This window comes from Lemur catta, chromosome 9, assembly GCF_020740605.2.
Source record: "Lemur catta isolate mLemCat1 chromosome 9, mLemCat1.pri, whole genome shotgun sequence".
NCBI lineage: Eukaryota > Metazoa > Chordata > Mammalia > Primates > Lemuridae > Lemur > Lemur catta.
The window spans coordinates 2,345,677-2,372,296 of record NC_059136.1 but is presented as its reverse complement, the minus strand read 5'-3'; the positions used below and the strand labels follow the sequence as shown (position 1 = coordinate 2,372,296).

General features: G+C 39.3%; 1 protein-coding gene across 3 annotated transcripts in view; it reads left to right on the top strand.

Annotated features, from left to right (window-relative positions):
• Nucleotides 1–26,620, top strand: part of EFL1 (elongation factor like GTPase 1) — a 127,508-nt gene that overhangs the window by 87,197 nt on the left and 13,691 nt on the right. For 2 of the 3 annotated variants that reach the window (XM_045561563.1, XM_045561564.1), the window contains exons 16-18: nucleotides 8,110–8,241; nucleotides 14,272–14,419; nucleotides 17,521–18,503. In XM_045561563.1, the coding sequence (XP_045417519.1) occupies nucleotides 8,110–8,241; nucleotides 14,272–14,419; nucleotides 17,521–18,503 (1,263 nt within the window). Of the gene's footprint in view, nucleotides 1–8,109; nucleotides 8,242–14,271; nucleotides 14,420–17,520; nucleotides 18,518–26,620 lie in introns of all 3 variants that reach the window. The other variant, XM_045561565.1, reaches the window with a different exon arrangement.

Sequence of the window (26,620 nt, the reverse complement as noted above, 5' to 3'; positions counted from 1 at the left end):
GGTCTTGAACTCATAAGCTCACATGATCCCACCTCAGCCTCCCAGAGTGCTAGGATTACAGGTGTGAGCCATGCTGCCTGGCCTCAATTTTTTGCTATTACAAACAATGTTATAGTGAATACTCTTGAACATTTTTCCTTGTGCACCTGGATGAGTTTCTCCAAGGCAGTAATTCTAAACTCGATCAAACCCAAACCTTCTTTTTATAACAAATATTTTAATATCACTGTTAGTACCCAGAAATTCAGAGATAAAATAATCTGCCTGCCTACATAATTTCAAAAACATCAGTATAGTACTTTAATGTAAACGATAAATAAAAAGGAAGTGATTTACAATAAAATAAAGTGCATTTTAGTATGTAAATGTTCCTGTCTGACTATATGAGAAGGCATAATTAAGTCAGATCTTGCAGTCACTGTGTTTCTGTGATAGTCACAGATGTAGTTTGATACAGATGTAGGGTATTGATGACTCAGATGCTGCAAGTGGCTGTTGGTGAAATGATGAACAGCTCATTTTCAGAATAAGTTCATCCTTCCTCTGATGTACATAGTAATTCCATTCCTTAAAATTTAGTGTATATTGCAAAAAATACTTTGTTATCACAATGGAATTAGATTTAAGTTCAGATTATTATTAATAAGTTTGTCCAGAAGAATATTCAAAAGCTGTACAAAAAAGGTAATTCTTTATATGGAACATTTCCACACGTTACAAGGGACTAGTCCCTGCCCACCAAATGCCAGTAGTAGGCCTCGACTAGAAATGCTCCCCGCCAATTACTCAAACACCTAGAAAGGAGCTGTACCACTGTTTGTGGTGTACCGTTGGTACACTATTGTGCCTGCTTTCGACACTGCTCTGGGATGGACAACTAAAATCAAACTGGTGAGTGGCAGAGTCTGGGCGTACTTTGCAGAGATGTTGCAGAATTATTCTTTCCCATAGTTGTCACAATGTTTGTTCTCATCTGCAGTGCACAAGACCCACATTTGCTGCACATACTTGCCAACACATAAGTTCTTCAGTTGTATTGATGTGAAATAGTATCTTATTTTAATTTGCATTAATTACCTTATTATCAATAAGATTAAGATTCTTTTTTGTATATTTTTTGACTACTTAGGGCTTCCTTTTCTTGGAACTGCTTATATTCTTTGCCTGTGTTCCCGCTGAGTGGCCTGTGTTTTCATTGATTTGTACTCATTCTTTACCTGTACTTAAAACTGTTTGTCTCTTTTGGACATTGAAAACCTCTCCTAGTCTGTAGCTTTTATCTTTGTTTATGGTATCTTTTGTTATAAAATTTTTTGTATGATATAGTGAGATTTATGAGTCTTCAATCTTAGGTATCATCTTATGATTGGTACTTTCAGTTTTTATGTTTCACATTTAGGTCTTTGATCCATATCAAATTATATTTTTCTAGGAGGTATATGATAGAGATGCAGTTGTGTTATTTTTCCATTTTGTTAGCTAATTGTTTCAGTGTTATTTACAGAATAGGCCTCCTGTCTGCCCGTTGTCCCTTCATCATTTTCACGTTCCCACGTGTGCGTTGGTCCATTTCTGGGATCTTCATTCTTTTCCATTGACCTCTTGTCTGACAGACCACCATTACTGCACTGTCTGTTCATTTTTCCCCTGAAGTTGTTCTGCTTTCTCAAGAAAGGAGTTACGAACCGACCCTTAATATTTTTCTTTAATCTGATCCAGCTAACAGAAATAGCTCACAGTTTGAGGTGCCCTTCTCTGGTTTCACCTACTCCTTCAGGTTTTCGTTAGTTTTCAATTTCTTTGATCATGTCAATCAGTGTCTTTTGTGTACCTGTGGCTGTGTTGCCATTTCATCCAGAAGTGACTCTGTTTTCTGTTTTTAGTTGGAAATATTTAGAGTTTAAAGGTAGAGGAAATCTGGTTATGATTTCCTGGTTGTGTAAAGCCATATCTTTTTCCTTTTTTTGGTCTTAAAACACATTTCTAGCATTGTTTTCAACTATACTAAGCATTTTCTGCTTCTTACTTGCTTAACTTCATACGTTTCTTCCATTTATTTAAATCATTTGATTGGTATGAAGCATGGCTTAGAGGAGCATCACTTAAAATCATGGGTTACTACACAAAGTATAAACTTAGTGGGACAGGATACAAAGCTCATAAATGGATCTGATTCTGAATATAAATTTGTACCTCATAAAGAAGTTATTACCTCTTTCCTTATCGTTAACTAGTTAATAGTATAAATAAAAAATTAAATAGACAATTCATATCGTACACCAGAAGAAATTCTAAATTTGAATAACGAATCTATTAATAAAATTACTGCTCCTATGACCATGGTGACTCCCATTACCACTACTTCTGTTTATTGTATTAGGTTAGAGCTTCATTAAATTCTTGTCCCTTAGATTGCAAATCGAATATAACAAGAATGCATGTTGACTAAGGAAACAAATTGATGGCAGTTGCAAGCTCCCAGAGAAGTGGCAATGAATGGAATGAAAATGTCTTTTCATTCCTGCGTTATGCCTCACACTGCAGCTGTCATTAATGACCTTGGTTTCTCGCTAGGACCTCCTCTGGTGCCATTTTCTGCACTTGGGCCCTCCTTCCCCATACCCCTGCATGGGTGTCTCTGTGCTCCTGTATGTCAGTTGCTCCAGGAAGCCTGTACTCTTTCAGTTTCTCTCTTCACATAAATAAAATGCGTACTTTAACAATTATAACATTCATTACATTGTATCACAATTGCCTGTTTATCTGCGTTTGTCCCTCAGGAGATTTTAAACTCTGAGGACAGGAATTGTGCTCATGTTCATTCATTCATTGAAGAAACTTTATGAAGTGCCTGCTTTGTGCCCCTACCCTTAAAACTCAAATCATGGAAAGACTAATAGGAAGTTGAATAACTGTTTATCAGTTCTTTGAAAGCACAACTTTCTGGGCTTTGAAGCGTAGACACCAAATGGAAAAAGCTCAAAAAAGTACTATAGAGAAAATATAGAAGCAAAATAAAAAGGGAAGCTATAGTCTGGAGAAAAAATGTGATGGAGTTAAAATGTTTATTTCGTGCAGAACTAATATAAATGATAGGAAAGTTATAAACCCAAAAGAGGAGCAGAGAAGTGATTTGAACTAGTAATGATCTGTTCGGTTATCCAAGCCAGAAATCTGGATTGTATTCTTGTTTTTTCTTGTCCCTTTTTCCCAACTCCCAACAAACCACCAAGACTTGACAACTCTGTCTCATTTTTAATTTCTTTACATCCCTCCATGTCCACTGCCTTCAGGATAAAGTCTAAACTTCTTGGCACCAGCCCCTCGCGTGAACTCAGTGCCCTGGGTGTTCCGGACTACTGTAGGTAGGTTCCCAGAACACTCCAGGGCTTTGTCTGTGACCTGGAATTCCCTTCCCCACCATTACATGACTAATTCTTATCAGTCCTTCACATCTATTTCTGTTCTAATAGAAAACATAGTTTTGAATATTTTAGTTAATTATGTGCTACCTCCTTTCCCTTGTGCTGGCCTCTGTAGATCCTTTCTGTCCTAGTATAACACACCAAGAGACAACCAGAAGGCTTTTTGTTTTTTTAACTACACCTTTATTTACCTTGAGTTACAGTAGCAGGCAGCACTGAGGTATCTACTCTGCTTCCAAGCCGACGGTGGGATTTCTTCTACTGTTTCAGCTGTAGACGCCCCCCGCCCCATCTGTGTATTTCCCTTAATATGAGCCAAACTGCACTAGGTCATTTTGTTATCTGGCTCCCTTAGAATCATTTCTTGGGACCAGTTTTATGCCCTGGTTCTGTGTCTTACAGTGACCTTGCAGGGACACAGTTATAGCTCTCCTCCCTCATTCAGGACACTGAAGAGCAAGTTTTCACCTATTCTCAAATGTAGACAAATAAAATAAGCCTATACATCGCAGAAAAAAAAAAGTTTGATTCTCGAGGTGTTCCTTTTTCTCCTTATTTATTATAGTCTCTTCTGAGTAAAGGGCCCAAGATGTTGAAGTAACTTGTTGAAGAACTGCTATTAGTTCCATCTGTTCCTACGAGAAGAAAAACTAATTTATGATAGTGATGTTATTGTTGCAAGAATTTTCCCTAGAGCCTTTCGTAATACCAAGAACCTAAAGGGCAGTTGATTCAATGGCCTTGTTTAGCATCTTAAACAGACTTGACCTACCTTCTAAAAACCTTAGCTGAGCAATACTGGTCCACTTTGGAGATATTAGCTAAGCAGACTTGGAAAAGGCCCATTTTATATTTATGTACCTACCTACCTGCCTATCTAGCTTTATAACAAGAGTTGTAAAGTATAAGGATTCCCTGATACTCTTTGTAGTTGAGTCAAAGAGAGCAGAATATGAGTTTCAATGAAAGATACAGAACCAGGCCATAAAATTAGAGGTGGAGGATGTGGTGTCTTTGGTATCCAAAGACAGAGGGTCTAGAGCAGAAGGTGCTCTTACAGACCAGGTGCCCTCTAGGTTCCTAGCACCCAGAGAACCTGGACTTAAAAAGAAATCCTCATCTACCTTCCAAAGTGGTGTTCATTTTTCTCACAGGCCTAAGGCTGTGTGGATGTCCATGACATAGAACTTGCATTTACTGCAAAGGTTTAAAGGAATTCATTAATTGCTGCCTTAACAGGGTAGGGCGAACAGGTCGCTGGTTCTTGGGTAATGTTAAAGTTGATTTGAAGTAAAACTTTGGCAATTAAGAGACCATATTCTAACTAGACTATTAACGTATTTCCCACAAGTTTTTTTTTTTTAATTCCAATAATGTTTTTATACCTGTAAGGAAAGAGCACTTTACACATCCAAGTTTTCCTGAAGGTAGCAATGTTGTTCTCTGTCTAGGCAGCTAACAGGCTTGTCCCCAGAAAGCAGTGTTAGTATTCACTAATGGTTTTGCCATCTTCCTGCCTGCCAGTGTAACCTCATCTTAGATTGATTCAACTTGTGCAACAGGGAATTGTTAAGAACAGGAAAAAAGTTTCCAACAGAAGGCCAATTCATCTCTCAAGCCCCACACAGCATTTGCAGTTTCATGTCATAACAGATGCTCTCCTTAATATTGTTTCTGGAATTCTTTTTAAAGGGAAACATTAGGGACACCTTGGAAAAAATTTTGGCCTGACAGTGTTTACAAAATACTGATTATTGATCAAGAGGAATTTGAAGGGAATGGTATATGCAGCCTAGCAAGGGCCTGTGTACCCAGCTGGAGAACTCCTCCTTTACCTGGCTGTTGTCTGTCAGCCCAATCTGTGAGGTAGAGCTCACCTACTACTCTATCTAATTTGACTTGTTGTATGGAGAAGAATCAGGATCAGAAAGGACTTGGATCATTTATCTTCAGTCAGCCAAAAGTTACTGGTGTTTATATAAAAACAAGCTAGAATTCTTTGTGTCTAGTAAATCGCTTTAGTTCCATATTCCTCAGCCGGTTTTCTCTCTTTTTGTTTCTTTTAAATCATATGCATTTTTTGGAATAAACATCTAAAACAACTTGTAACCTCTTTAATCCTTGAAATTTGAAAATAAATGTAGTGACTAAAAACAAATCAATGTCACACTAATTTTGGATTTTTTTTCTCCCTAAACTGTCACTCCTCCTATCCCAGAAATTCATGAGTTATTCCTTGGAGGGAATACGCCCCTCTTCCCCCAATTCCAGTTGAAAATGCTTTAGCAAATGTACTTTGTGTGAAGAAATTATTTCTCCTTAGTTGTTATAATTTTGACTAAAGCAACTAAGTGAAACTCATATGATTTAGAAAAAAGGATACAAAGCTATATGAACATTATAATAGTGTAAATTATGTGTGCCAATAAAGAAGAAAAAAGGGAAATATGTAAAGTGAAAACAGTGGCAATATTGGAATGGCATGATTATGGCTGTTGCTGTTCCTCTTTCAAGATTGTGCTTGCTGGCATTATCTTTAAAACAAAAAGTCTGTTTCAAAGTATGTTTTCTATAAGTATCAAGTTGTACACTTAATAATTATCTGATAGCATATTAAGAAATTCGCAAAGTGATTTTTAAGTCAATTAATTGTGATTCACGCAGATAAACTTAATGGTTCCTAGGTTTTAAAATTATGTTTAAAAATAAGTAAAAATGTTGACATGTCGTACAGGTAATGAAGTTTTTACTATTTTTGGAGCATTGCCTTTTTCATAAATTCTTAATTTTGACTAGGAATATTATGGTATTGACTTTTTTCTTTTCATTTCTGGGGAAATTATAATCATGTTAACAAATACGGGCATATCTAAATAGCAAGAATAGACTTGGTGATTGCAACATCAAAATGTAAACCGTGAGTTCCCAGAGACAGTGTTCAGAGTGTACTGACCGTCACAGCCTGCACCCTGGCCGCGCAGAGGAGAGACAGGCATTTGTCTTCTCACTGGAACCTGGTGCTGTGTGTGCCGGAAGGAAATGCTTGCTGCTCAGAGGTCACAAGCAGGGTGGATGAGGTTTGAAAGGGAATATTTGCTATGAGGTTTTCATAAACCCCCGGCCTCACAGACGCTGTTGTTATTTCTGGTAGACCTGGTAGAAACTTGGGCAGACCCAGGTCTTTCACATCATGGTACCAGTGAGAGACATAAACAAGAAGCTGTAGCTGGGTACAGACCTCTGTGTTTGCTGGGCCAAGAGGTGTGGTCATGAGAAATTGAGACTTTTGACCAAAGAAGTATGCTGGAGGCACGGGGAATTTAACACCCTGGTCTTTAGTCTAAAGAGGGTCCCATGCACACAAAAGGTCTGGAAATCATGCCTGGAGCCCAACAGTTAAAGGAGCTAATGGCATTTAATGTGAGGCAGAACAGGGTTAAAAGGATCTGACAGATGCCTTTGAAATCCAAAGGGTTGGTGAAAGTGGAAGAAGCACATTTTCTGTGAGCCTTTGGAAAACTGAACTAAGAACAGTGGTGTGGAAATGGTGGGAAGACAGGTTTTAGCATAAAGCAAGGAAGACTTTTTTGCACTTGAGCTATCCATTAACGTGATGAGGTGGTAAATGCTGGCTGCATTCAGGCGGAGTGTTAGAGGGGAGTTTCCACACTGTGTAGTCAGACAAGAAACCTCTGACCCGCCCCCCGCCCTCCAGGTCGTATGCTGGAAGCCTCCGTTTCAGTTTCCCTCCACCAGGCTGGGGGTGTGATTGTGTGGTGTCCCATCGCCCTGGACCTTTATGTCGGTTTTTGTCAACTGAAGGCGGCATTCCTTTCCTTAGCTGTTTCTGAGCCCATATGCAGCAGTAGATGCTGATTAAATACCCCTGCCCCTTTCTCTTATGTCAACTTTCCCTAAAGCAGGTACCCTCCCCTTCCATGTCCTTCTCAATCCTTACCTGAACCCAAAAGCACAAAAATGGCCGTTGTGTGCGTCTTAATTTGTTCTAAAATGTCTGTTCATACTCTGGGTTTGAGCTTCAGTCTGCCCCTTTATCTCTCTTTCTGGGACATTTCTCTGTTCTCATCTGCTCAAACACAGATATGCAACCTTTAGCATCTCACGCAGCCATCATCCAGGAACTTGAAGAGTGCTTGAGGGGATGGGGGCGACTAGGATTCTCTCCTAAAATTGGGGTAGTATGGACGGTGGCTTAGAGTCACATACTGCATAGCAGCATCACATTTTAAGTTTCTAAATTTCCTTTACCCATATACAAGTGGATTTGGCAAAAGAGATTATTTCGTTAGAAACTCATCTTCATCAAATTGACATATTTTTAAAAAACTAAGTGTTGTAATTAGAAATAATCAGTGTTTTCAGACAAAGGTATCTGCAAATAAATGATAATTTCTCTGGTTGAAGTAGGTATGCATTAGCCCAGTCTGATGTAAAAGGGTTCGTGCATCTGGAAAACAAAAAGCAGAATTTCTGTATTTTTGACAGCAATCAAATAGTATCTAGGTGTACAAAAAACTCAGTGTAGGTCTACCTCATTCCTAGCAACATTTTGGAAATGTTTGGCTCCATGACACATATACTGGGTTTATTGCTATTATTTTCCTACTGTAAATTCAGAATTTATCATCCTTTATTGACCCTATGTATCTTTTCCTCCCTACAGGAATCGGAGGCCTGCAAGAGTTTGTGCTGAAATCTGCAACACTGTGCAGCCTGCCATCCTGCCCACCATTTATACCTCTCAACTTTGAAGCCACTCCTATTGTGAGAGTTGCTGTTGAACCGAAACACCCGAGTAAGTAAGATGGTCTCGGTTTTAAAAGCATATGATGTTCATTATATTTTTAAAATGCATGCATGTATTTAATGCCTGATTCCTTGTGATATGTGTCAGCAGTATACAGTGAATTTTTGTTGAGGTATAGAAGCAACTCTTCAAAGGGCATCCAATCCCTGTCTTAGAAACGTGGCATGGTTAGGTACCCTTGCTGTGCACGGAGACTGCGTCTCCCTGATGGCAGAGACAGGGTCATCTCTGCGTCCCCACAACCCTGTGCCAGGGTTGTATCTCAGCAAAGCTGACGTTTTAAGTGGCTTCCTCTTAATTAAACTCTCATCCCAATCTCCTTGACTCAAAATCCATCGTCTGCCTCCTGCCTCTTCCCTCTGGGTTTGCTAGATTATCTGGACACTGAACATTTCCTGTCTGTTTGGAAACCACTTCCTGCCCCTTTCCTGCTGGCTACAGGGCACCCACATATGACTGACCGTGTAAAACCGAATCTGCAGTCTTTGGTTTATACTGTGCCCCGTCAGTCCTTTTTAACTCTTGTATTTCGCTTCCCATTGCTGTAGCTGATCCCTTATCTCTGTGACACTGCTGTTCCAGTGCCTGGTGGTGATCAGGGAAGAACCTCCAGACCATGCTCTAAGGGAGCCAAAGAACAAATGTGTAGAACAGTAGTTTTCTGTTGAGGGATGTAATGACCTCATTGCTCCTGTACCTACATATCCTTCCTCTCCCCAGAGCCAGGGCCTTCTGAAAACTCATCCCTCCCTCGATTTCTAAGACATGTCCTTAGCCAGTACGGATCCTGGGACCCCTATAGCACACACTTGGAAGACTGTGCCTGGAACCTCTGGGCTCAGTCCTAGTAAACAGCCATCTGCCTGGGCCTCAGAGACAGGATTCTTTCTGGGCTGTCACTGTGGACTGATGCAGTGCCTTGCTTGCTGTATGGATTTATCCATTTTGTGTGAAGCCTGCTTCCTCTTTGTGATCTTCTGTAGATCTTGGCCCTTCATGGTTCTGTTCTTTTGTTCTACTTGCTCGGGTGGCTCTGGCCACTGTCCCCTGCGTCCAACCCTAAGAAACACGTACAATACAAGAAAGCTGAGTTTTATTTAACTTGTGACATTTGATTCTGGCCACCGTGGCTTTTTCTTAGATGTTTCTAGTATTTCTTTGTATCTTATTTGTTAAATAGTTTTTCTCTGTTGCACTTGCCTCTAAATTTTAAAAATAGGAAATATGAATAATTGATAACTGAAGCCATAATATTTTAATAGAAATTTATAATTTGTAAAAGGTTATTTAATGGCTGTGTGCTACTCTGTGCCCCCTGTTATCCAAGCCAAGCAAAAGCCCAGCCCTAAAGTGGTGGCAGAACCAGCTTCTGTCCAGCTTTGGCTACATGAGATGAAGGATCCTTGTACCCTGCCGTATTTCCTGCCCCATAGCAGACTCACAGATTGATTTTCTTTACTTTGTGTAAATAAAGTAGTCTAATAAATAGAATTATTTAGGATTATCCATCTGAAGGCCAAAGTGCATTTACTCATATGTGTTTACATTAAATTTTTCTGAGCTTTGTAAAAAAGTAAAGTGGTTAGAAGGGGCATGTTGTTTTCTTTATAAATTTTAAAGGAGTGTTAAATTTGTTTTTCAATTAAGTATATTATTTTTTCTGGATTTACTATGCATTTCTTAATTGTATTACTGAAGGGTGCAGGGACCCCATTTGTATATTTCACTGTCTGAACTTTATACTCCTTGCTCTGCCTTCTTGGTGTTTTTTACAGTGTCAACATCTTACTTTACATTCAGGATTTCTGGGGAAGCCTCCCTAGTGCTATCCTTGTTCCTGTGAGCCCTTAGAGGGTATTTATTGTCTGTTTACTGTTTGCCCTGGTATCTCATGCTTGTTTTTGCTTTGGGGTAATAGCGCCTTTCTCCATGAATTACATGACTGATGACTGTTGGGATATCTCACCCTCTTACACCAAGACTCCCCAGCAGTGCTGCCCCGAGAGGCGCTGGGTACACCTGCTGTTACTCTTGAGTACACAGTGTGTCTCCGGGCCCTCTCTCCTTTTTCATTACGACAACTGGTTGCCTAATCCAGAAGATAACCTTTTACTCTTCTTGCAGGAAGAAGCAAATCCTGAGCATTTGTTCTTCCACTTTCCTTTCTCTTGATCTCCCAAGCAGCAGTCAAAATGTCATGGTGGCCACCCTCTGCTCCATGCCCACAGGTCTCCTCAAAACTCAACACACAGAACTACAAATGTTCCAAAGCCACTATTATTTTCATCATTATAATTGATCCTTACTGTATGCCACATGCTATATTAAGGTTTTACCTTGATCGTCTCAACAGTCCTATGCATTAGGATGCTATTTTTATCCTCATCTTCTCCTTAGAGAAGTTAATTAACTTGCCCAAGGCCCTACATTTAGTAAGTGGTGGAGTCAGGATTCAGACCTCTGCCTCAGAGACAATTCTGGATCCTCACATTTAGGAATTCAAGAAATCCTATGTATCTGAGATCAGAGTCACTGGTTTCCAGACTTCTTTCATCCTTTGTCCATGTCAGTCAAAAAAGAAAAGACTTTCTGTATCTGTGTTTGTATAGATAAATGAATTTTTATGCTGATATTTTTCAGCAGTCCCCAACCTTTTTGGCACCTGGGACCAGTTTCATGGAAGACAATGTTTCCATGGACCCAGGGTTGCGGGGGGGTGGGGGGGGGGGTGGCGAGTGACGGGGAGCAGCTGTAAATGCAGGTGAAGCTTTGCTGGCTCACTTGCCTGCTGCTGCTGTGAGGTCTGGTTCCTCACAAGCCACAGACTGGTAACGGTTCATGGCCCAGTGTTTGGGGACCACAGATCTACATGATGAAACACAAAAATAGGAATGTTTTAAAAATTGAGATTCAAATAAAATAATTATATGTATAGTTGATGGAGATACAGTATGTATATGCAGGTATATATATCATTTTATTTATGATAGTGGTTTATAATTGTATTAGTTATCTAATACTGTGCAACACATTACTCCAGAATTTAGTGAAAGAACAATAATTTTTTTTGGAGGAGGGGCAGGGACCGAGTCCTGCTCTGTGGCCATGGCTAGAGTGCAGTGGCATCATCATAACCCACTGCAACCTCAAACCCCTTTGCTAAAGTGATCCTCCTGCCATAGCCTCCCAAGAAGCTGGGACTACAGGTGTGCATAGCTATGCCCAGCTAATTTTTCTATTTTTTCTAGAGATGGGGGGTGGGTCTCACTCTTGCTCAGGCTGGTCTTGAACTCTTAACCTCAAGTGATCCGCTGCCTCAGTCTCCCAAAGTGCTAGGATTACAGGCATGGGCCACCACACCTGGCCTAATAATTTTTTTTTTTTTGAGCTGGGCATGGTGGCATGTGCCTGTTGTCCCCGCTACTTGGGAGGCCAAGGTGGGAGAATCACTTGAACCCAGAAGTTTGAGACCACCCTGGACAACACAGCAAGGCCTCTTCTCTAGTAAAAAACATTACCACTTTTCATGGTTTCTTTGGGCAGGACTTTGGAAGGGTTCAGCTTGGGGTCTTTTATGCAATTGTAGTCATATGTCACCTTGGGCTGTAGCCATCTGAAGGTTTAACTGTACTTCCAAGGTGCTTCACTTGTATGGGCTCACAATTTGGTGCTGGCTGGGGACCTGAGTTCCTTTCTACCAGGGCACCTCTACATGGTGCTGGAGTGTCCTGCAGCATAGCCTGTGATCGGCTTCAGCTGGCAGTCCAAAACACTAAGGCAGAAGCTATTATATAGTGCCTTTTGTGATCTAGCCTTGGGAGTCACACATCATCACTTCCACAGTGTTCTGTTGGTCACACAGGCCAGCCCTGACTCACTGTGAGAGGGGACAGCACAGGAGTGTGGCTGTCAGGAGGCAAGGATGGTTGGGCTCATCCTGGAGGCTGGCTGCCACAGTAATGCTTCATTGTTTCTAAACATCTTCCTGGAACGCTGTGTGATATGGCTGTTCAAAAGTCTGCTTCTAGGTTCCATTTATTGTAACACTTGATTTTAATGGCTGTTATCACTGGAAAAGGCACCTCACAAAGTTACGTAGACTAAATGGAAGAAATGAATCATTGGGCTGCCTTTACTAAATCACGGTGTCATTTTAGAATCCCATTTACCAATTATACAAAGGTTTTGATGAAATGCAGATAGTGAATATCTATTTTTCCTGATGTCAGTTTTTCTTATTCCAATTAGAAGGTGTTGATTTTTATATCTTTATTGACTGTATATTTAGAATATTTTTTAAAGTAGGAAGATCACCTTCCAAATTTTAAGAGGTTTTATACAGTTACACATGAAATGTTTGTGTTGTTTTTGGCAATGAAGTGGCAATTAGTGGTGATAGCATTTTCAAACATCTGATTTCAAAATGTTGTCTCTATGTTTCAAATTTCTTTTGAAAAAAATTTTTCTTTATTGTTAACTGTTACCTTGAAGAGACACATTTAAGTGTATGTATATACACACATATATTTTAAGTGTTTGTTCATCTCATCCTGGTGATAGCCATGGTGTTCAGTTTGTAATTTGACTGGTTGGAGAACTGACAAAAAGCTTTGCCATTTCTTTTTTTGTTGTTCCCTTGTGTTGTGCTACTAGTGTTATCAGTGGCCTCTGTGCAGGAATGCTTTTACACCAGGTTTCAAATTCTGTGAAAGTTTAGTTAACACTAGATAGTATCTGTAAATCCACTTAATTAGGCAAAAGAAAACTATAGTTGTGCTGAAAAAGAACAAATGAAGGTGTCTCTGTCAACCCTGGATACAGTGAGATCCCACTCCCTGTCTTCCCTCAGGATACCATGTCTCCCACGTGTGGCGAGGACCACCTGACCCACGAGGGTGCTCACAGCCACCCAGGCAGTGTGGGGTCCATGGCCGGCTGGCTGCCCAGCTGCCAAACCAGGCACTGCCACTTAGTTACTCTGTGACCTTGAGCACAAGTGTCTTAGCTTCTCTACACCTGTTTCCCGTCCATGAAATGACTATACCTGCCAAATAGTTAATGAGTTCATATATGGAAAGTGCTTGTCTGGCACGTTGTTAGTGCTGTAAAGTATCATCATTAAAAGATCTTTATTTCAGAAATAAATAGGTACAGAAGTTCTCTTCTCTTCCTGCCCCCAATGAATCAACTTTGGTAACACATGTTGAAAAATCACTGCATTGCAGAAAGTTTCTGTGGTTTTATTTGTTTGGCATGTTAAGTCTTTTCATGTAGAATTGAAGCAAGATTGCATAAAAATGCCTTTAAAGCCAAGGTCTCTTCACGCAGCAGTGAGAGACTTCCTCTGGCCTACCCTGGGGGAGCCGGGGCTGCAGAGTGTGTGGAACAGGTCGAGGAAAGCAGCTAAACCCGAGATGCAGATCACAGTCCCCAGCCCTGCCCTCAGCTCCCAGGAACTATAGGGGAAAAGCAGCCATGTCCCAAAAGCACACACAAAATGCAACGCAGATTTAGCTCGCTGGATGAAGTGTCATAACAGGGTATTCTAAAACCCACAGTGCTGTTCAAGCAGTTTTGCGAATAGTTTTAATATGAGGCTCTGGTGCAGTTTCTTGAATATCATATTAAAAGCTTCTTTTGCTTATTTGTTGATTTTATAAATGCTATTTGAAGAAGTGTTCTGTTACATTTCTAGGTATATAATGTGTATATTTGTAAAAAGATTTAGGCGAGTTCACAGTAATGGTAGTTTATATGTACTGAGTATTTAAAGAAGTTACGTACATTAGCTTTGGGAGTCTTGATAGGCTTCTGAGTGTCTCGTGTTCACTCTCTGCACAAATCAGTTACTAGAAGGTAGTTTTCTTGACATCACTGCATTATCTGGAAGAAAAATAAATCGTTATTTTAAGACTCTGATTCAATGTGATTTTCCCTTCAGTGGCCATGGCCATTGTCTCTAGACTGTGTCAGTCTGGGTATATTGTATTTAACCAGCGTTCCATTTTGTTAACCTAGGTGAAATGCCTCAACTCGTAAAAGGAATGAAGCTGTTAAACCAAGCTGATCCTTGTGTCCAGATTTTAATTCAGGAAACAGGCGAGCACGTTTTAGTCACAGCAGGGGAGGTCCACCTTCAACGATGCCTGGACGACTTAAAAGAAAGGTTGGGTGCAAATGATAAAGACTGAGAAATGCTAACTCCAGAATTGATGGGATGTTCAGTGTTTCCTAAACCAATTTAACTTAGACTATGGCTCATTTTTGGAGAAAAATGAAATGCCTTCAACTCAGGAACTGTTATTGGATCATAGGTTTAATTTTTAATAACTCAGAATTGGCATTCACTGCCTACACTTGAATTATCTTGCACTTTTAGCTTGAGTCATAAAATATTTTCATGTCTATGTATTTTACTTCAAGTATATATACACAGACACACAGCATATCAGGGCAACAAAACAAAATCTTGTTTTGTAGGCATAGGCTGATTAGGACAGACTTCTTATTGCTGTGGTCTCTATCGTGTAAACCTTCCTCTATGAAGGTACATGTAAGTGTCGTGAAATTGGCATCCTGAATCACTTTTTGTAAATACTGTTTTTCCTCTTTGTTCCAAAGATAATGTATGTTTATTGCAGCAATTATGAAAATACAGAAGAATAAAAGAATCAATCAGTACATACAGAAACGACCACCATTACATTTGGGTTTATAAATCCACTCTGTTTTATGCCTATTCAAATATCCTTAGATATCTGTATACTCAGCTCTGATTATTTGGTTATGATAAACCTCTGGAAGCATTATTGCTGGCTCAAAATGTATATGTATGTGTAAGGCTTATGATCCATATTTTCCTCAAGAAAGGCTGTTCCAATTTATATTATAACTAGCAGTAAATATTTGAAAGTGCCTTCTTTCCGACACTTACTTTGGAATATGTTTTAGTATTATCCACTAAGGGAGATGATAGGCACTTCCTACGACTTGGCATATCTACTCCCATTCTGCTCTGTGTGTACATGACACAAAGCTGGGCACATGTGCATCAGAAATACTCGTAGCAACAAAATTTTAATAAGCAAAAGTTGGAAATATTAAAATGGATAAATAAATTATAGTATATTCATACAATGAATTCTGTAGAATAATCTCAATGAACCAAAACTACAGCTGTGTAAAACATGGATGAATTGTACAACATAATTGAGCAAAAGAAGCCACTTGCAAAAAAAAAATTGTTTGATTCTATTTATATAAAGTTCAAAAAGCAGTCCAAACTGGTGTAGAATATAGGGGTTACATGTTTAGGTGATAAAAACAAAAACGGCAGTACGATAAAAGCTAGGAGAGTGGTTACCTTCATGGGATTAGGATAAGGCACAGTGGGACCTTCTGAGAACCAGGAACGTTCTGTTTCCCGACTTGGGTGGTAGTTTACACGGTGTTCACTTTGAGATAAGTGAGCACAGATCAGTAGATTTTTGTTTTGTGCACTGTTCTATATGACTTAAATTTCACAATTATACTTAACATTAAGAACTTGTATAAAATATTTATAGAATTTTAAAAATTCTCATAGGACAGAGCCTGCCTTTTAGTATTATATAATCTTCATTTTCAACTTCCACGCACATTTTTAGGAACGGGTTATGTACAGGAAGGGGACAGAAGGAGACTGTAGTCCCCAGGCCAGAGAAACCATCAGAGTTTTCAGCATCTAGATCTCAGGGTGGCAATAATCAGATAGGGCAGGAAGCCACAGGAAATTGCTGCGGTACTGTCTGCGGCCACTGTACTGCTTTTTGATACAACAAGCTCTGCATTGCTAGAATATAAAAAACTTTTGGTGTCCTGAGGTGCTTTGTAGGTGTGGCAGCCATACACATACTTCCTTCCACAGCATGGTGTGGTTTTAATTAATCACAGAAGTGATTCCTATAGCAGATTTCTTGGGAGCTCAGAAATTTGAAGGACTAAAGTGGCTCATAGCTCTTTTGATTTTATAATACAAGAATAAGAGGACAGCATCATAGGTACATTCTCACAGTTTCAGTAGGTTTGCAGTTGATTTTCTTCAATGTTCTAAGTATATGAGAATATTTTCTCTAAGTAATGATAATTTTTAAAGTATTTTCCTATTCCTAAGATTTATAAGTGCTTTTCTTTTTTAAAAAATCAAAAATGGATCTTGAATCTTATTGAATGCTAAAGTATCATTTTTAATGGTGGTTACATAGATTATTTGATATTTTAAATGTGATGTTTTATTTAAACAGATCTCCTAATACAAATTAATTTTTATGTAACTTGTGATAAAAACTACTTAGTATGGTGGTGAGTTATTCCTTTAGCATGCTGTTCAGTTCAGTTTTCCAGTAAGCATAATGACTGAGAGCATGGATTCTGAAGCTCTGGGAGCTTGTAACTTATCTGGAAGAAAGGCCAGTAGGAAACTAAACTGACTAGCATGTGCGAGAAGGGGCTTTCTGAATTTGGTGACAGACTGGGACACCTATAGTGTCCAGTACAGTAGTCACTACCCACATGCAGCTGTTTAAACTCAAATTAATTAAAATCAAATAAAAATTCAGTTCTTCAGTCATACTAACCACATTTAAAATGCTCAGTAGTTATGTATGGCTATTTAAGTAAAATTAAAAATTCATTTTCTCTGTTGTACATGTCACATTTCAAGTGTTCAGTAATCACAGTGAAGACACAGAACATTTTTATTACTGCAGAAAGTTCTTTTGTAAAATGCTGCTGTACACAAACTAACCTTGCTGTGAGCCCCATTATCAAAGCCAAATACTTTGTGAGGATCTGAGTAGTTATCCTGAAGTTCTGTGATTCTGTGTCTATTTAGACTTGTAATCATTGGGGTTTTCTTCTCCACACTCTTAGATTAGCAGATATTATTTTAAAGAATTCATATATCAAATCCTATTATTTTCCATGTAAAACATTCTTATCTAAATACATAGTTTATTTAGTGGTTTATTTTTCTTGAAAATGAACAAAGCAGTGAAATTCCAGTACATGCAAAGATCTCCCTGGAGGTAGTTCCCATTAGAGGTAGTCTTCAGTCTGAAAGAAAGCAGTTTTTGAATTGTGATAATAATGTAAATTATAGATCTTTCATAATATAATTCTTATGTTTCTGTGTTTTTGCAGAATCTCCATTGTATAGTATTTCTACATGGGACCTTTGATGGTATTTTGATTATAAACTTTTGTTGTTTCTCTTGAATTTATCTGTAGGTTTGCAAAGATTCATATCAGTGTATCTGAACCTATTATTCCATTCAGAGAAACAATCACCAAACCCCCAAAAGTTGACATGGTCAATGAAGAAATAGGCAAACAACAAAAAGTTGCAGTGATACACCAAACAAAGGAAGATCAAAGCAAAATCCCTGAAGGAATCCAAGTTGACTCTGATGGGCTAATCACCATAACAACTCCCAATAAACTTGCCATGCTTAGTGTTCGAGCCATGCCCCTTCCAGAAGAAGTCACTCAGATCCTGGAAGAAAATAGTGATTTGATTCGTTCTATGGAACAATTGACATCCTCTTTGAATGAGGGTAAAGATACGCAGATGATTAATCAGAAGACTCAAGAGAAAATTTTGGAATTCAAAGGCAAACTAGAGCAACACCTAACAGGGAGAAAATGGAGGAACACTGTTGACCAAATCTGGTCATTTGGCCCAAGAAAATGTGGGCCCAACATACTAGTCAATAAAAGTGAAGATTTTCAGAACTCAGTATGGCCAGGCCCAGCTGGCAAAGCTTCGAAAGAAGCCAGTAGATACCGAGATTTGGGCAACAGCATTGTGAGTGGCTTCCAGCTAGCAACCCTGTCTGGCCCCATGTGTGAGGAGCCTCTCATGGGTGTCTGTTTTGTTCTGGAAAAATGGGACCTAAGTAAATCTGAGGAACAAGAAACAAGTGATAAACAGAATCAAGAACAAAGTGATCTGGTGAAAGGGGGACAGGGAGAAGTTAAAACCTGTTCTGGTAGAGATGAAAACCAAGAGCAGCAGGATGACTGCTCAGAGCCCTCTGAGAAGAGGACAGCCCAGAAAGGGGAATCTCCACTCACTGACTGCTACGGACCTTTCTCGGGACAGCTCATCGCCACCATGAAAGAAGCGTGTCGCTATGCACTGCAGGTGAAACCTCAGCGTCTGATGGCAGCTATGTACACATGTGACATCATGGCTACGGGTGATGTTCTCGGTAAGGAATGACAGGTAAAGACAGTGAGGAATGCCCTGAATAGCGGTGAAGTCTCCTAGATCCAAAAACTTAAACTCTTATTTTGCAGAAGCTGTATCATCATCTAATTTACTAAGGAACTAAGATTTTTGGAAGCTAGGGGCCTTAAGGATTAAAATCTTGAGAGGGTAAAAACATGACTACTAAACATCTTTTCTTTTGCAGCAAATAGAATCTTTTCTATAATGGAAGTTCTGGTAAATGAGGTTAAAAATGACCATGTATGTTACCATCCAAACCTGTTCAGCATTTTTTCTCACATGAATAAGTGTATCAGTCTGAGTAACCAGAGTTGTTCTGAAAATGATCAAAGAATAAGGCAACATTCTTGTACTTATAACACAAAAGGGCTTTTGTGAATTCTGGGTTCTTTCTGAAGAAGAAAATTATTTGGGGTGTTATTCACTGCTAACGATCATATCAAATCCTCTTCCTGATTGTTTTCTGTTTGGGAGAAGCAGTGTTTATGATCTGAGGAGACCTGGAGCCCTGGCACTTGTAGCTCTTTTCGCATTTGAATGATGTTACTTCACTGAGACTTACTTTCTTCACCTATAAAGATGAGGATAATCATATAAATTGTGAAAATTAAAATGAGAACACAAATTCAGTGCCTAGAACAGTGCCTGGCACACAGTAGTTCTCTTATTCTCTTGAGATCATGGAGCTGTTTCAGTAGTAGAGAGAGCGTAAAGGAGGATTGAGCACTGGATGAGAAAGTGGATCCAATTACCAGGTCGCCTCTAGCCCTGAGGCCCTTTGAGTCAATATGTGGTTAATTACATGCCTTTTAGTAAGGTTCTTTCACTGATTAATTCCTGAAAGCAGAAATCTAAGCTTTGTTTTCTTTTTCCCAAAAAGAAATTTAGTGGGAGGGAAATCTCACTTGCATCACAGTGAGGTTTCTATGAGACGAACTGAGTGTCCGTCCACAGCTGGGTTAAACAAAACATAGATCTGCTAACTGCAAGACCACTTAAAGCCAGTGTGGGATATGGATTGAATCTTCAAATATGGCGTATATTATGTAGTGTTTCTCAACCTTACTTGAATGCAGCATGCCTATTAACATCTCATGGAATCCATAGGTTGGTTTGGAAACACCAATCTGGACCATTCCCAGATGTTACTCATTTTTATCAAGAACTTTCTTAATTTAAGAAAGGCAGAGGTACAGTTAAAATGAGGGAATTTTGATTCCTTCAAATCCTCCAAGAAGACCTACGAGCTCTTCTCTAGTCTCTCTTACCCTATCTTCTTTGAATACTTCTGTTGATGGGCAGTTCACAGCCAGTGCCATGATTAGATGGTGTCTTTCCTATATTGACCAAAAAGTCTGTCTCCTGTTAGTTTCCAATTATTTGTACCACCATTCATCTTTCTTCCATGTAGTATCATTTCTACACGTAGTTGAGGAGAGCATTAGTTTTCTAGTTTTATATCTAGGTGAAGAGTCTCCAGATGCTTCAGCTGTTTTTCGTGGTAAGATTTTTGTACTCTTTCACCATTCCAGTTGGTGTCCTTTGGACATAGTTTATTTAGTTAGCATCCCCTTAAATAAAGCAACCGTGTTGAACACAGCACCTCAGGTATCACCCAGCCAGTGCAGAACACAGGCACACTGACGCCTTAGACACAAGGCACAGCGTTCTTTTCATGGAGTTCACCGGTCGAATCTTATCATAACTCATGTAGGAAGCCAGGATCAGCCCCATTTCTTTTTTAAAAAATAAGTTATATCTTTCCACTCTGTCCCTCAAAAAGCAGGATCCAAATTTTGGTGATTGACTAGACTGTAGAAATTATGGAGTCTTATGAACTATATGTACATACGAGTAAACTGAGTCTTAATTTTTTAAAGTTATATGATATAATGAGCATTACAACAATAGTAAAGGAAAAAAATTTTAATGGCAAGAAAAAGAAGCCACAACATCACCATCTTAGCACATTGATTTCTTTTCCTTTTTTGTGTGTGTGTCCTTATCTGATGAAAAATAAAACTCAGCACGCAGTGAATCAAATGTTTTGATTAAGTTAAGGTCCTTTATGTCTATAGCCTTCCCTGATTATCAGCTTACCAGTCATATTAGAAAAAAACATAAGCTTAAGTTAATATGATTTTGTGTTAGAAAGTCCATGTTTTCTCCAAAGATTTACCTATATATGTATAAAAATGTACAAATGACTATAATTTTTCTTTAAAATTCTTTAGGAAATTAGTACATGGTTTACTAGTCTGCAGTTTATGAAATCCAGTGTTTTTATCCTCAAAAAGTTAAGTCATTATTAACCTTTTACCTGTAGTACCAGACTAATTTCTCAAAAGAAGAAACTTATTGAGCATCATGAGATATAATTCTGATCCTGGAGAAATTAACTCATTGAAGAAGGCTAGGTACTTAAGCATTGACTTCCCAGCTATCTTGAACTTCAGTGTTCTCTGTCTTACACTTGTTCTACATGCCATAGTCTGTTCACCATTCTCTTTACTGAAGAGAATGGAGGTGACACTGGTATGGAGAACCCCTGTTTACTTTCTGTCCTCTATTAACATTACATTAGTTTCTCCAAGTTGTAGGCATGTCTCCTTATTTTGAAAGTACAGTTTGAGCATCTCAAATCTGAAATTCTCCAAAATCAAAATTTTTTCAGATTTTGGATTTTCAGATTTGTGATGCTCAACTGGTATGATTCAAATATTCCATAATCTGAAAAAATCCAAACACTTGGTCCCAGGCATTTCAAATAAAGGATACTCAACCTGTACTGGAAAAGGCCCTTGGCCTTGTCTTAAGCTGTTTCATTTTGGTGGAAGAAGCTCATTCTGGCTTTGAACATCCTGGGGACGCTGCCGATCACCCTGAGCTGATAGCCCCTCTTCCGTCTATTGACTGTGTCTTCCGAAAGTAGGAGTTGGGGGAAGGGTCTCTCTTCCTTTGTCTCTCATCGAGATCATTCATGGTTGACTTTTTCAGACTCTCTTCTTACTCCCAGAAGGAATTGTATTTTAGGGTCTGTTATCCTAGAACCTGTTGTTTTTTGTTTTTTTGCTTTCCCTCTGTGTTTGAAATGATCCTTCCTAGAGTCTAGGTCCATGTAGGTCTATGCTTGTCCTTTCTCTTAAGATAATTGGAACACGTATTTCCTCCCAAAATAGTGGGAACACATATTTCCTCCCCCAAATTGCCATCTCTTCTGCATTATTCATTTCGAGTGGCATTTGTCCTTTGTTTTCTGAGAAGACAAATTTTCAGCACGACACGTGAAGCCAGAATCAGCTGTTGGCGTTTATCAGACTGAAATTCCCAGCAAACTGTTGAGTCACCCCTGTTGAGTCAGCCCTCTGTATCCATTTTCTCCTTTCTATTAGGAAATAACCACCTGGACGCTGCATGTGACCAGGCCGCCCCTTTCATCTTCATTCTGGCATCCATCACCTGGCCAGCAGACTGGGCTCTGCCACTTGCCAGGAAGAGATGCCTATTTTAGCCTTGGGGTTATTTGCCTTCTCTCTCTGGAGCAGAGGATCTCTTTGCCTTGCCTTATGCAGGTACAAATCCCACATCCAGGCCCCACTGCCTCGGTGAATCCCCATTCATTTCCGTCTGCATGGCAGTGTGTGACCAGGGGTTGGTTGGGGTGCTGCCTCTGTGCCACTGTCCCTGGCCAGCTTCCTTGATGCAGTTCTCCGAGGCCAGCTGCCCACCACACCCACTGCCTTACAGAGAAGCTGTGTTTAGATTTGATCTGAAATATCCCCTCCGAGGCTTGTTTCCTCATTGCTTTTGAGGGGCTCTGATATTGATAGCCAATCGCTAGTGTGCAAGGTCTAGCAAGATAGTCAGTTGTTGACTTGTGTTTTCCTTTTCTTTCTAAATCAAGCCCTTCAGTAGGAAAGAGAAATGAAAAGAACTTCTGGGTTCCTGAAGCCTTTTGCTTTCCTGTCTGGATGTTTAGAGATCTTCTGAGAAGACTTCAGACTTTGCTGACTGTTACTTTAATTCTCTAAGAATCGGCACAAGTTGATTTCAGGTCTTTTTTATTTAGCAAAATGAGTTTCCTTAGTCTTTTTTTAAAACTTAGTTTTTTCTACACAGATTGTTATAACAAGAAATTCTTCTATAAATGGATAGAATTGCGTATGGCTAAAGTGGAAATTTTGTAGGAAAATAATCATCTCAAAATCATTTTATCTGGGGAAATAATCCCAAGAAAATGCTCTTCTTTTAAAATCAACTTTTCTAAAAGTGTGGTTCTAGTATCATTTTTTGCCTATGAAATTTCCCTTTAATGAGCTTGATTGTACATCAGAAATGCTGTGAGTTTTTGCTTATTATTGAATTGTCTCTTTGTATTTCTTCTAATCTGTTAATCTCTTTCATTTTTGCTCTTCATTGTTTTTTTTTTATCATTGGCAGTAACCTCACGTTTAAAAAATACCTCTTTTTTATTAGACAGTACAAATTATAGTTTTAATCATAGCTATGATTACTATAGTTCTTCCTTTAATTTTTACATGTAGGAATAAATACCAACATTGTCAGAACATATGTACTTTGACATGTCGAAAACATTCTTAATAAGTATCACTGTTTACTTTTTAAAACCTTTTCTTATTTTACACTTGGGTTCTTCTTACATTTCATCAGCATTTCATAATTCAATTCAGTAAAGATTTAATGGGCTGCATGTGCCAACAGTGTGTGAAACATTCCTGCTTCCGGAGATGGCTTACGGGGACAGAGCTTAATTATGCAAAACACTGAGAAGGTAAAATACAGTTGAATTTAGCACACAAACATGTTTTCTAGTGAAATTTCATGAGAAATTGGGATTAGCAAAATTTGAAACAGTAGGTCTCTTGAAAGTGATGATACTTGAAATGGGCTTTGATAGATGGAATAATTTTGAGTTCAGCAATGTAGTATTAAATTGGCTTTCTTTGTACCACAGCACACTGAGAACTACTGCTGAGCTTTAAGTAAACTTACTTCAAGTTGGGTTTTATAGGAACTGCTGTTCAGCATTACCTCTCTAATGCTGGATGCTCGGTTGGTTGAACCCGGTGTAGACCCTTGCATTTACTCACACTGTGTCTGGCTAAATCTGAGTCCTGTGGTCTCAGCACTCAGGAGGCTGAGGGGGAAGATCGCTTGAGCTCAGGACTTCAAGTCCAGCCTGCACAACATAGCAAGACCCTGTGTTTAAAGAAAACAAACAAACTGGGATTCTTACCTAGTTATCCTGACCCTCAAAGTATTTATTGCTTGCCAGCTTCATGTCAACTTTGGATTTGGTTGTCATGCTTTCTGAATCTTTTAAGTCACTGATTATGACACACAAGCTGTGAGCAGAGCCACTAAAGACCTCCTTGCAGGGTGGGGTCAACTTGTTAACTTCAATTTCCTATAAACTTATAGCTGAAATCATTTATATGGTAGCAACCAGCCCACGTTCCCCATTATGTCCACAGCATGTTTTGTCTCCTGTTTGAAGCCCATCTGTGTCCTGTCAGCCAAATTTGCTTGATTTAGCAGTCTCGTATCTCTGTGACAAAAGGAAGAGAGGTTAGTGTGACCTGGTTTATAAGAATAAGAAGTGCCCACCAATTTCTTTGTGTGTGTATGTTTTTAATTGAAGTTATCCCTCATGTATTTTCAACAATAACAGAAATCACAAATTGAAAGAAAGGTCTTCCTCCTTGGAAATCAGCCTTTCATTTTCTGTTTTCTTTTATAATCCTTCTCCATAATATGACTTTTTGGAAAGCTGTAGCCTTATGTTAGAAGTAATTTAATATTTTTGCCTTTTAGGTTTATTATTTATTTTATAAGCATGCTTTCATTTGGCTACTTAGTATTCATAATTTTCATTCTAACCTCTGTATAATATCCTGTCAATTTGATGTGCCATATAATTTGTTTAACCATCATCCCCTAATTGGAAATTCACATTGTTTCCTCTTTGTTTATTATTAGAGAAAACATTGCTGTGGACAGCTTCTTCCTGTCCTAAGTTCTGAAAAAAAAAAAAAAATATACCTTTAATTGCCAAACTTCCAGCTTTAAAAAGATTGTAGAATCTACAGGTTTAATCTTACTACCTATTACGGAAGAAGAAAATGTATATGCAAGAATCTTTGATGCCATAAAAGAACAGGTGCAGCTCAGTGGAGCCCAAATGGTGAAGAGATTTGTTTTTGAGCTTGAGGTATCAGAGAAACCTCCATGGAGCAAGTTGTTTCTGAATGGGCCTTGAATGATGGAAGTATTGGAATACAGAGTTGGACTGAGAATATTCTAGGTTGAAGACACTGAGCTCAGAGCTGGAAAACCTTAAATGTGTACTGTGGGCAATGAGTGGTTTACTTGGCTAGAGCCACAGTCCCCAACCTTTTTGGCACCAAGGACCAGTTTTGTGGAAGACAGTTTTTCCACAGAAAGGCAAGGGGGGCGAGCAGAGCTCTGCGGACTGGTCCCCAACAGGGCCCCAGGGGGTCGGGGACCACAGGTTTAGAGCACAGGTCCTGCGCTGTGGCATTGCAGGAGCGGAAGTGATATAGGAGTGAGGTGGCTGGTCTCAGAGGGCCTTGAATACAAGCTGAGGTGTTCACAGTGTAGTCCTTAAGAGTGAGCCCCGATCAAAATTGTTTTGATTGAGTAATCCTTTTGTTGCTGGTTTTTCCTGGTAAGTTCCTCTTCCCCGGTGCCTTTCATACAGTAGGGCATTTGGGTCTTTCTTGAGTGAAGAAAAAAATGACCAAGATACGATGGACCAGATATCCAGTGGAAGGGGGATCGAAGTATTTACAGTCGGGACCACATCATCAGAAATTGTCATTGGTATGGCTACATTAATTTCTCAGTTTTAGGGGTCCCTGAATGCATCCAAGCATGGGACACACCTGTCTTGAGAGCGAAGTGTATTTGGAAGGTTTTATAATAGTATTTTCCTTTGCTTGGTGATCCTTCACTATACCCTGGTGTTAAGATGTAGTTTTAGTGGAACTAAAATTGAATGGATCAAAATTGCGTAATTAAGTACATTCAGTTTCAGTTGTAATTATTGATCCAAGCCTGCTGGCGTGACCCATGAAGGGGAGGGGCAGGTGGCTCGTCCCTGCTGGGCCTCCACTCACGGCCTGTTTGCCCCACTTTCCTCATTCTTTTTTACCTCTGTTGTTGTGTATTTACTTCCGTAGAAGACCTTAAAACTTCTGGAATGAAGTAGTGAAGATTACTTTTTCACACGTACTAGTTATTATGGTAAGATTTTTTTCCCCTGTGTATCTCAGGCAAATAATACGTAGCCTGAAGGGGGTCACTAATGAACATAATAGTTGTTCTGCTCTTTCCTCTTCTCGGAGCTTTTCAGACTGTACCTGAAATATTTTTTTCATTTCTGGGCACCAGATTCCAAGAGAGGTGGAAATAAGTCGTAGTAGTCAAGTAGGAAAGTGGCCAGGGTAGAATGGGAAGTGCAGGTCATGTCATGAAAAGATTGCCCTGGAAAAGAGAAGGCAAAATAGTTGTCTTCAAATAGATTAAAGGCTGATTGTGGAAGAGGGATTAAACTTGCCCCATATGATAAAAACTAGTACTGATGGTTAGAAACTTCAGGGGAACAGATTTGGGGTTGGAGAATTGTCTAGCTGCCAACAGCTGTCCAAACAGAATGGGCTGCCCTGGAAGGACTTGAGTTTTAGAAGATAAGCAGAGCTTAAACAAACTTTTACTGTGGTAGAACGTGGTGATTCTAAGATTGGAGAGAGTTGGTAGCGAAGGTATTGATCAGTAGCCTCAAATAGCACAGAGAAATCATGGAGAATGAGGATTGAGAAAAAGGCATTTAGGTTAGGAATATGGAAATGATTGTGTGATTTCAAGGAAGCAGTTCCTGGGGCAACCAGGAAAGCCTGAGAAGTTAAAGAGCACGAAGTGAAGAAGTGAGAAGCTACCAGTTTAAGAAATGCGGGGAAGCAGGGAAGGAGCGGATGTGGCAGCTAGCTAGGGAAGTAGACGAGGGTGAGGTGGTGCCTTTGATCACTAATGGAATTTTTAATCTGTTTTTAAGCT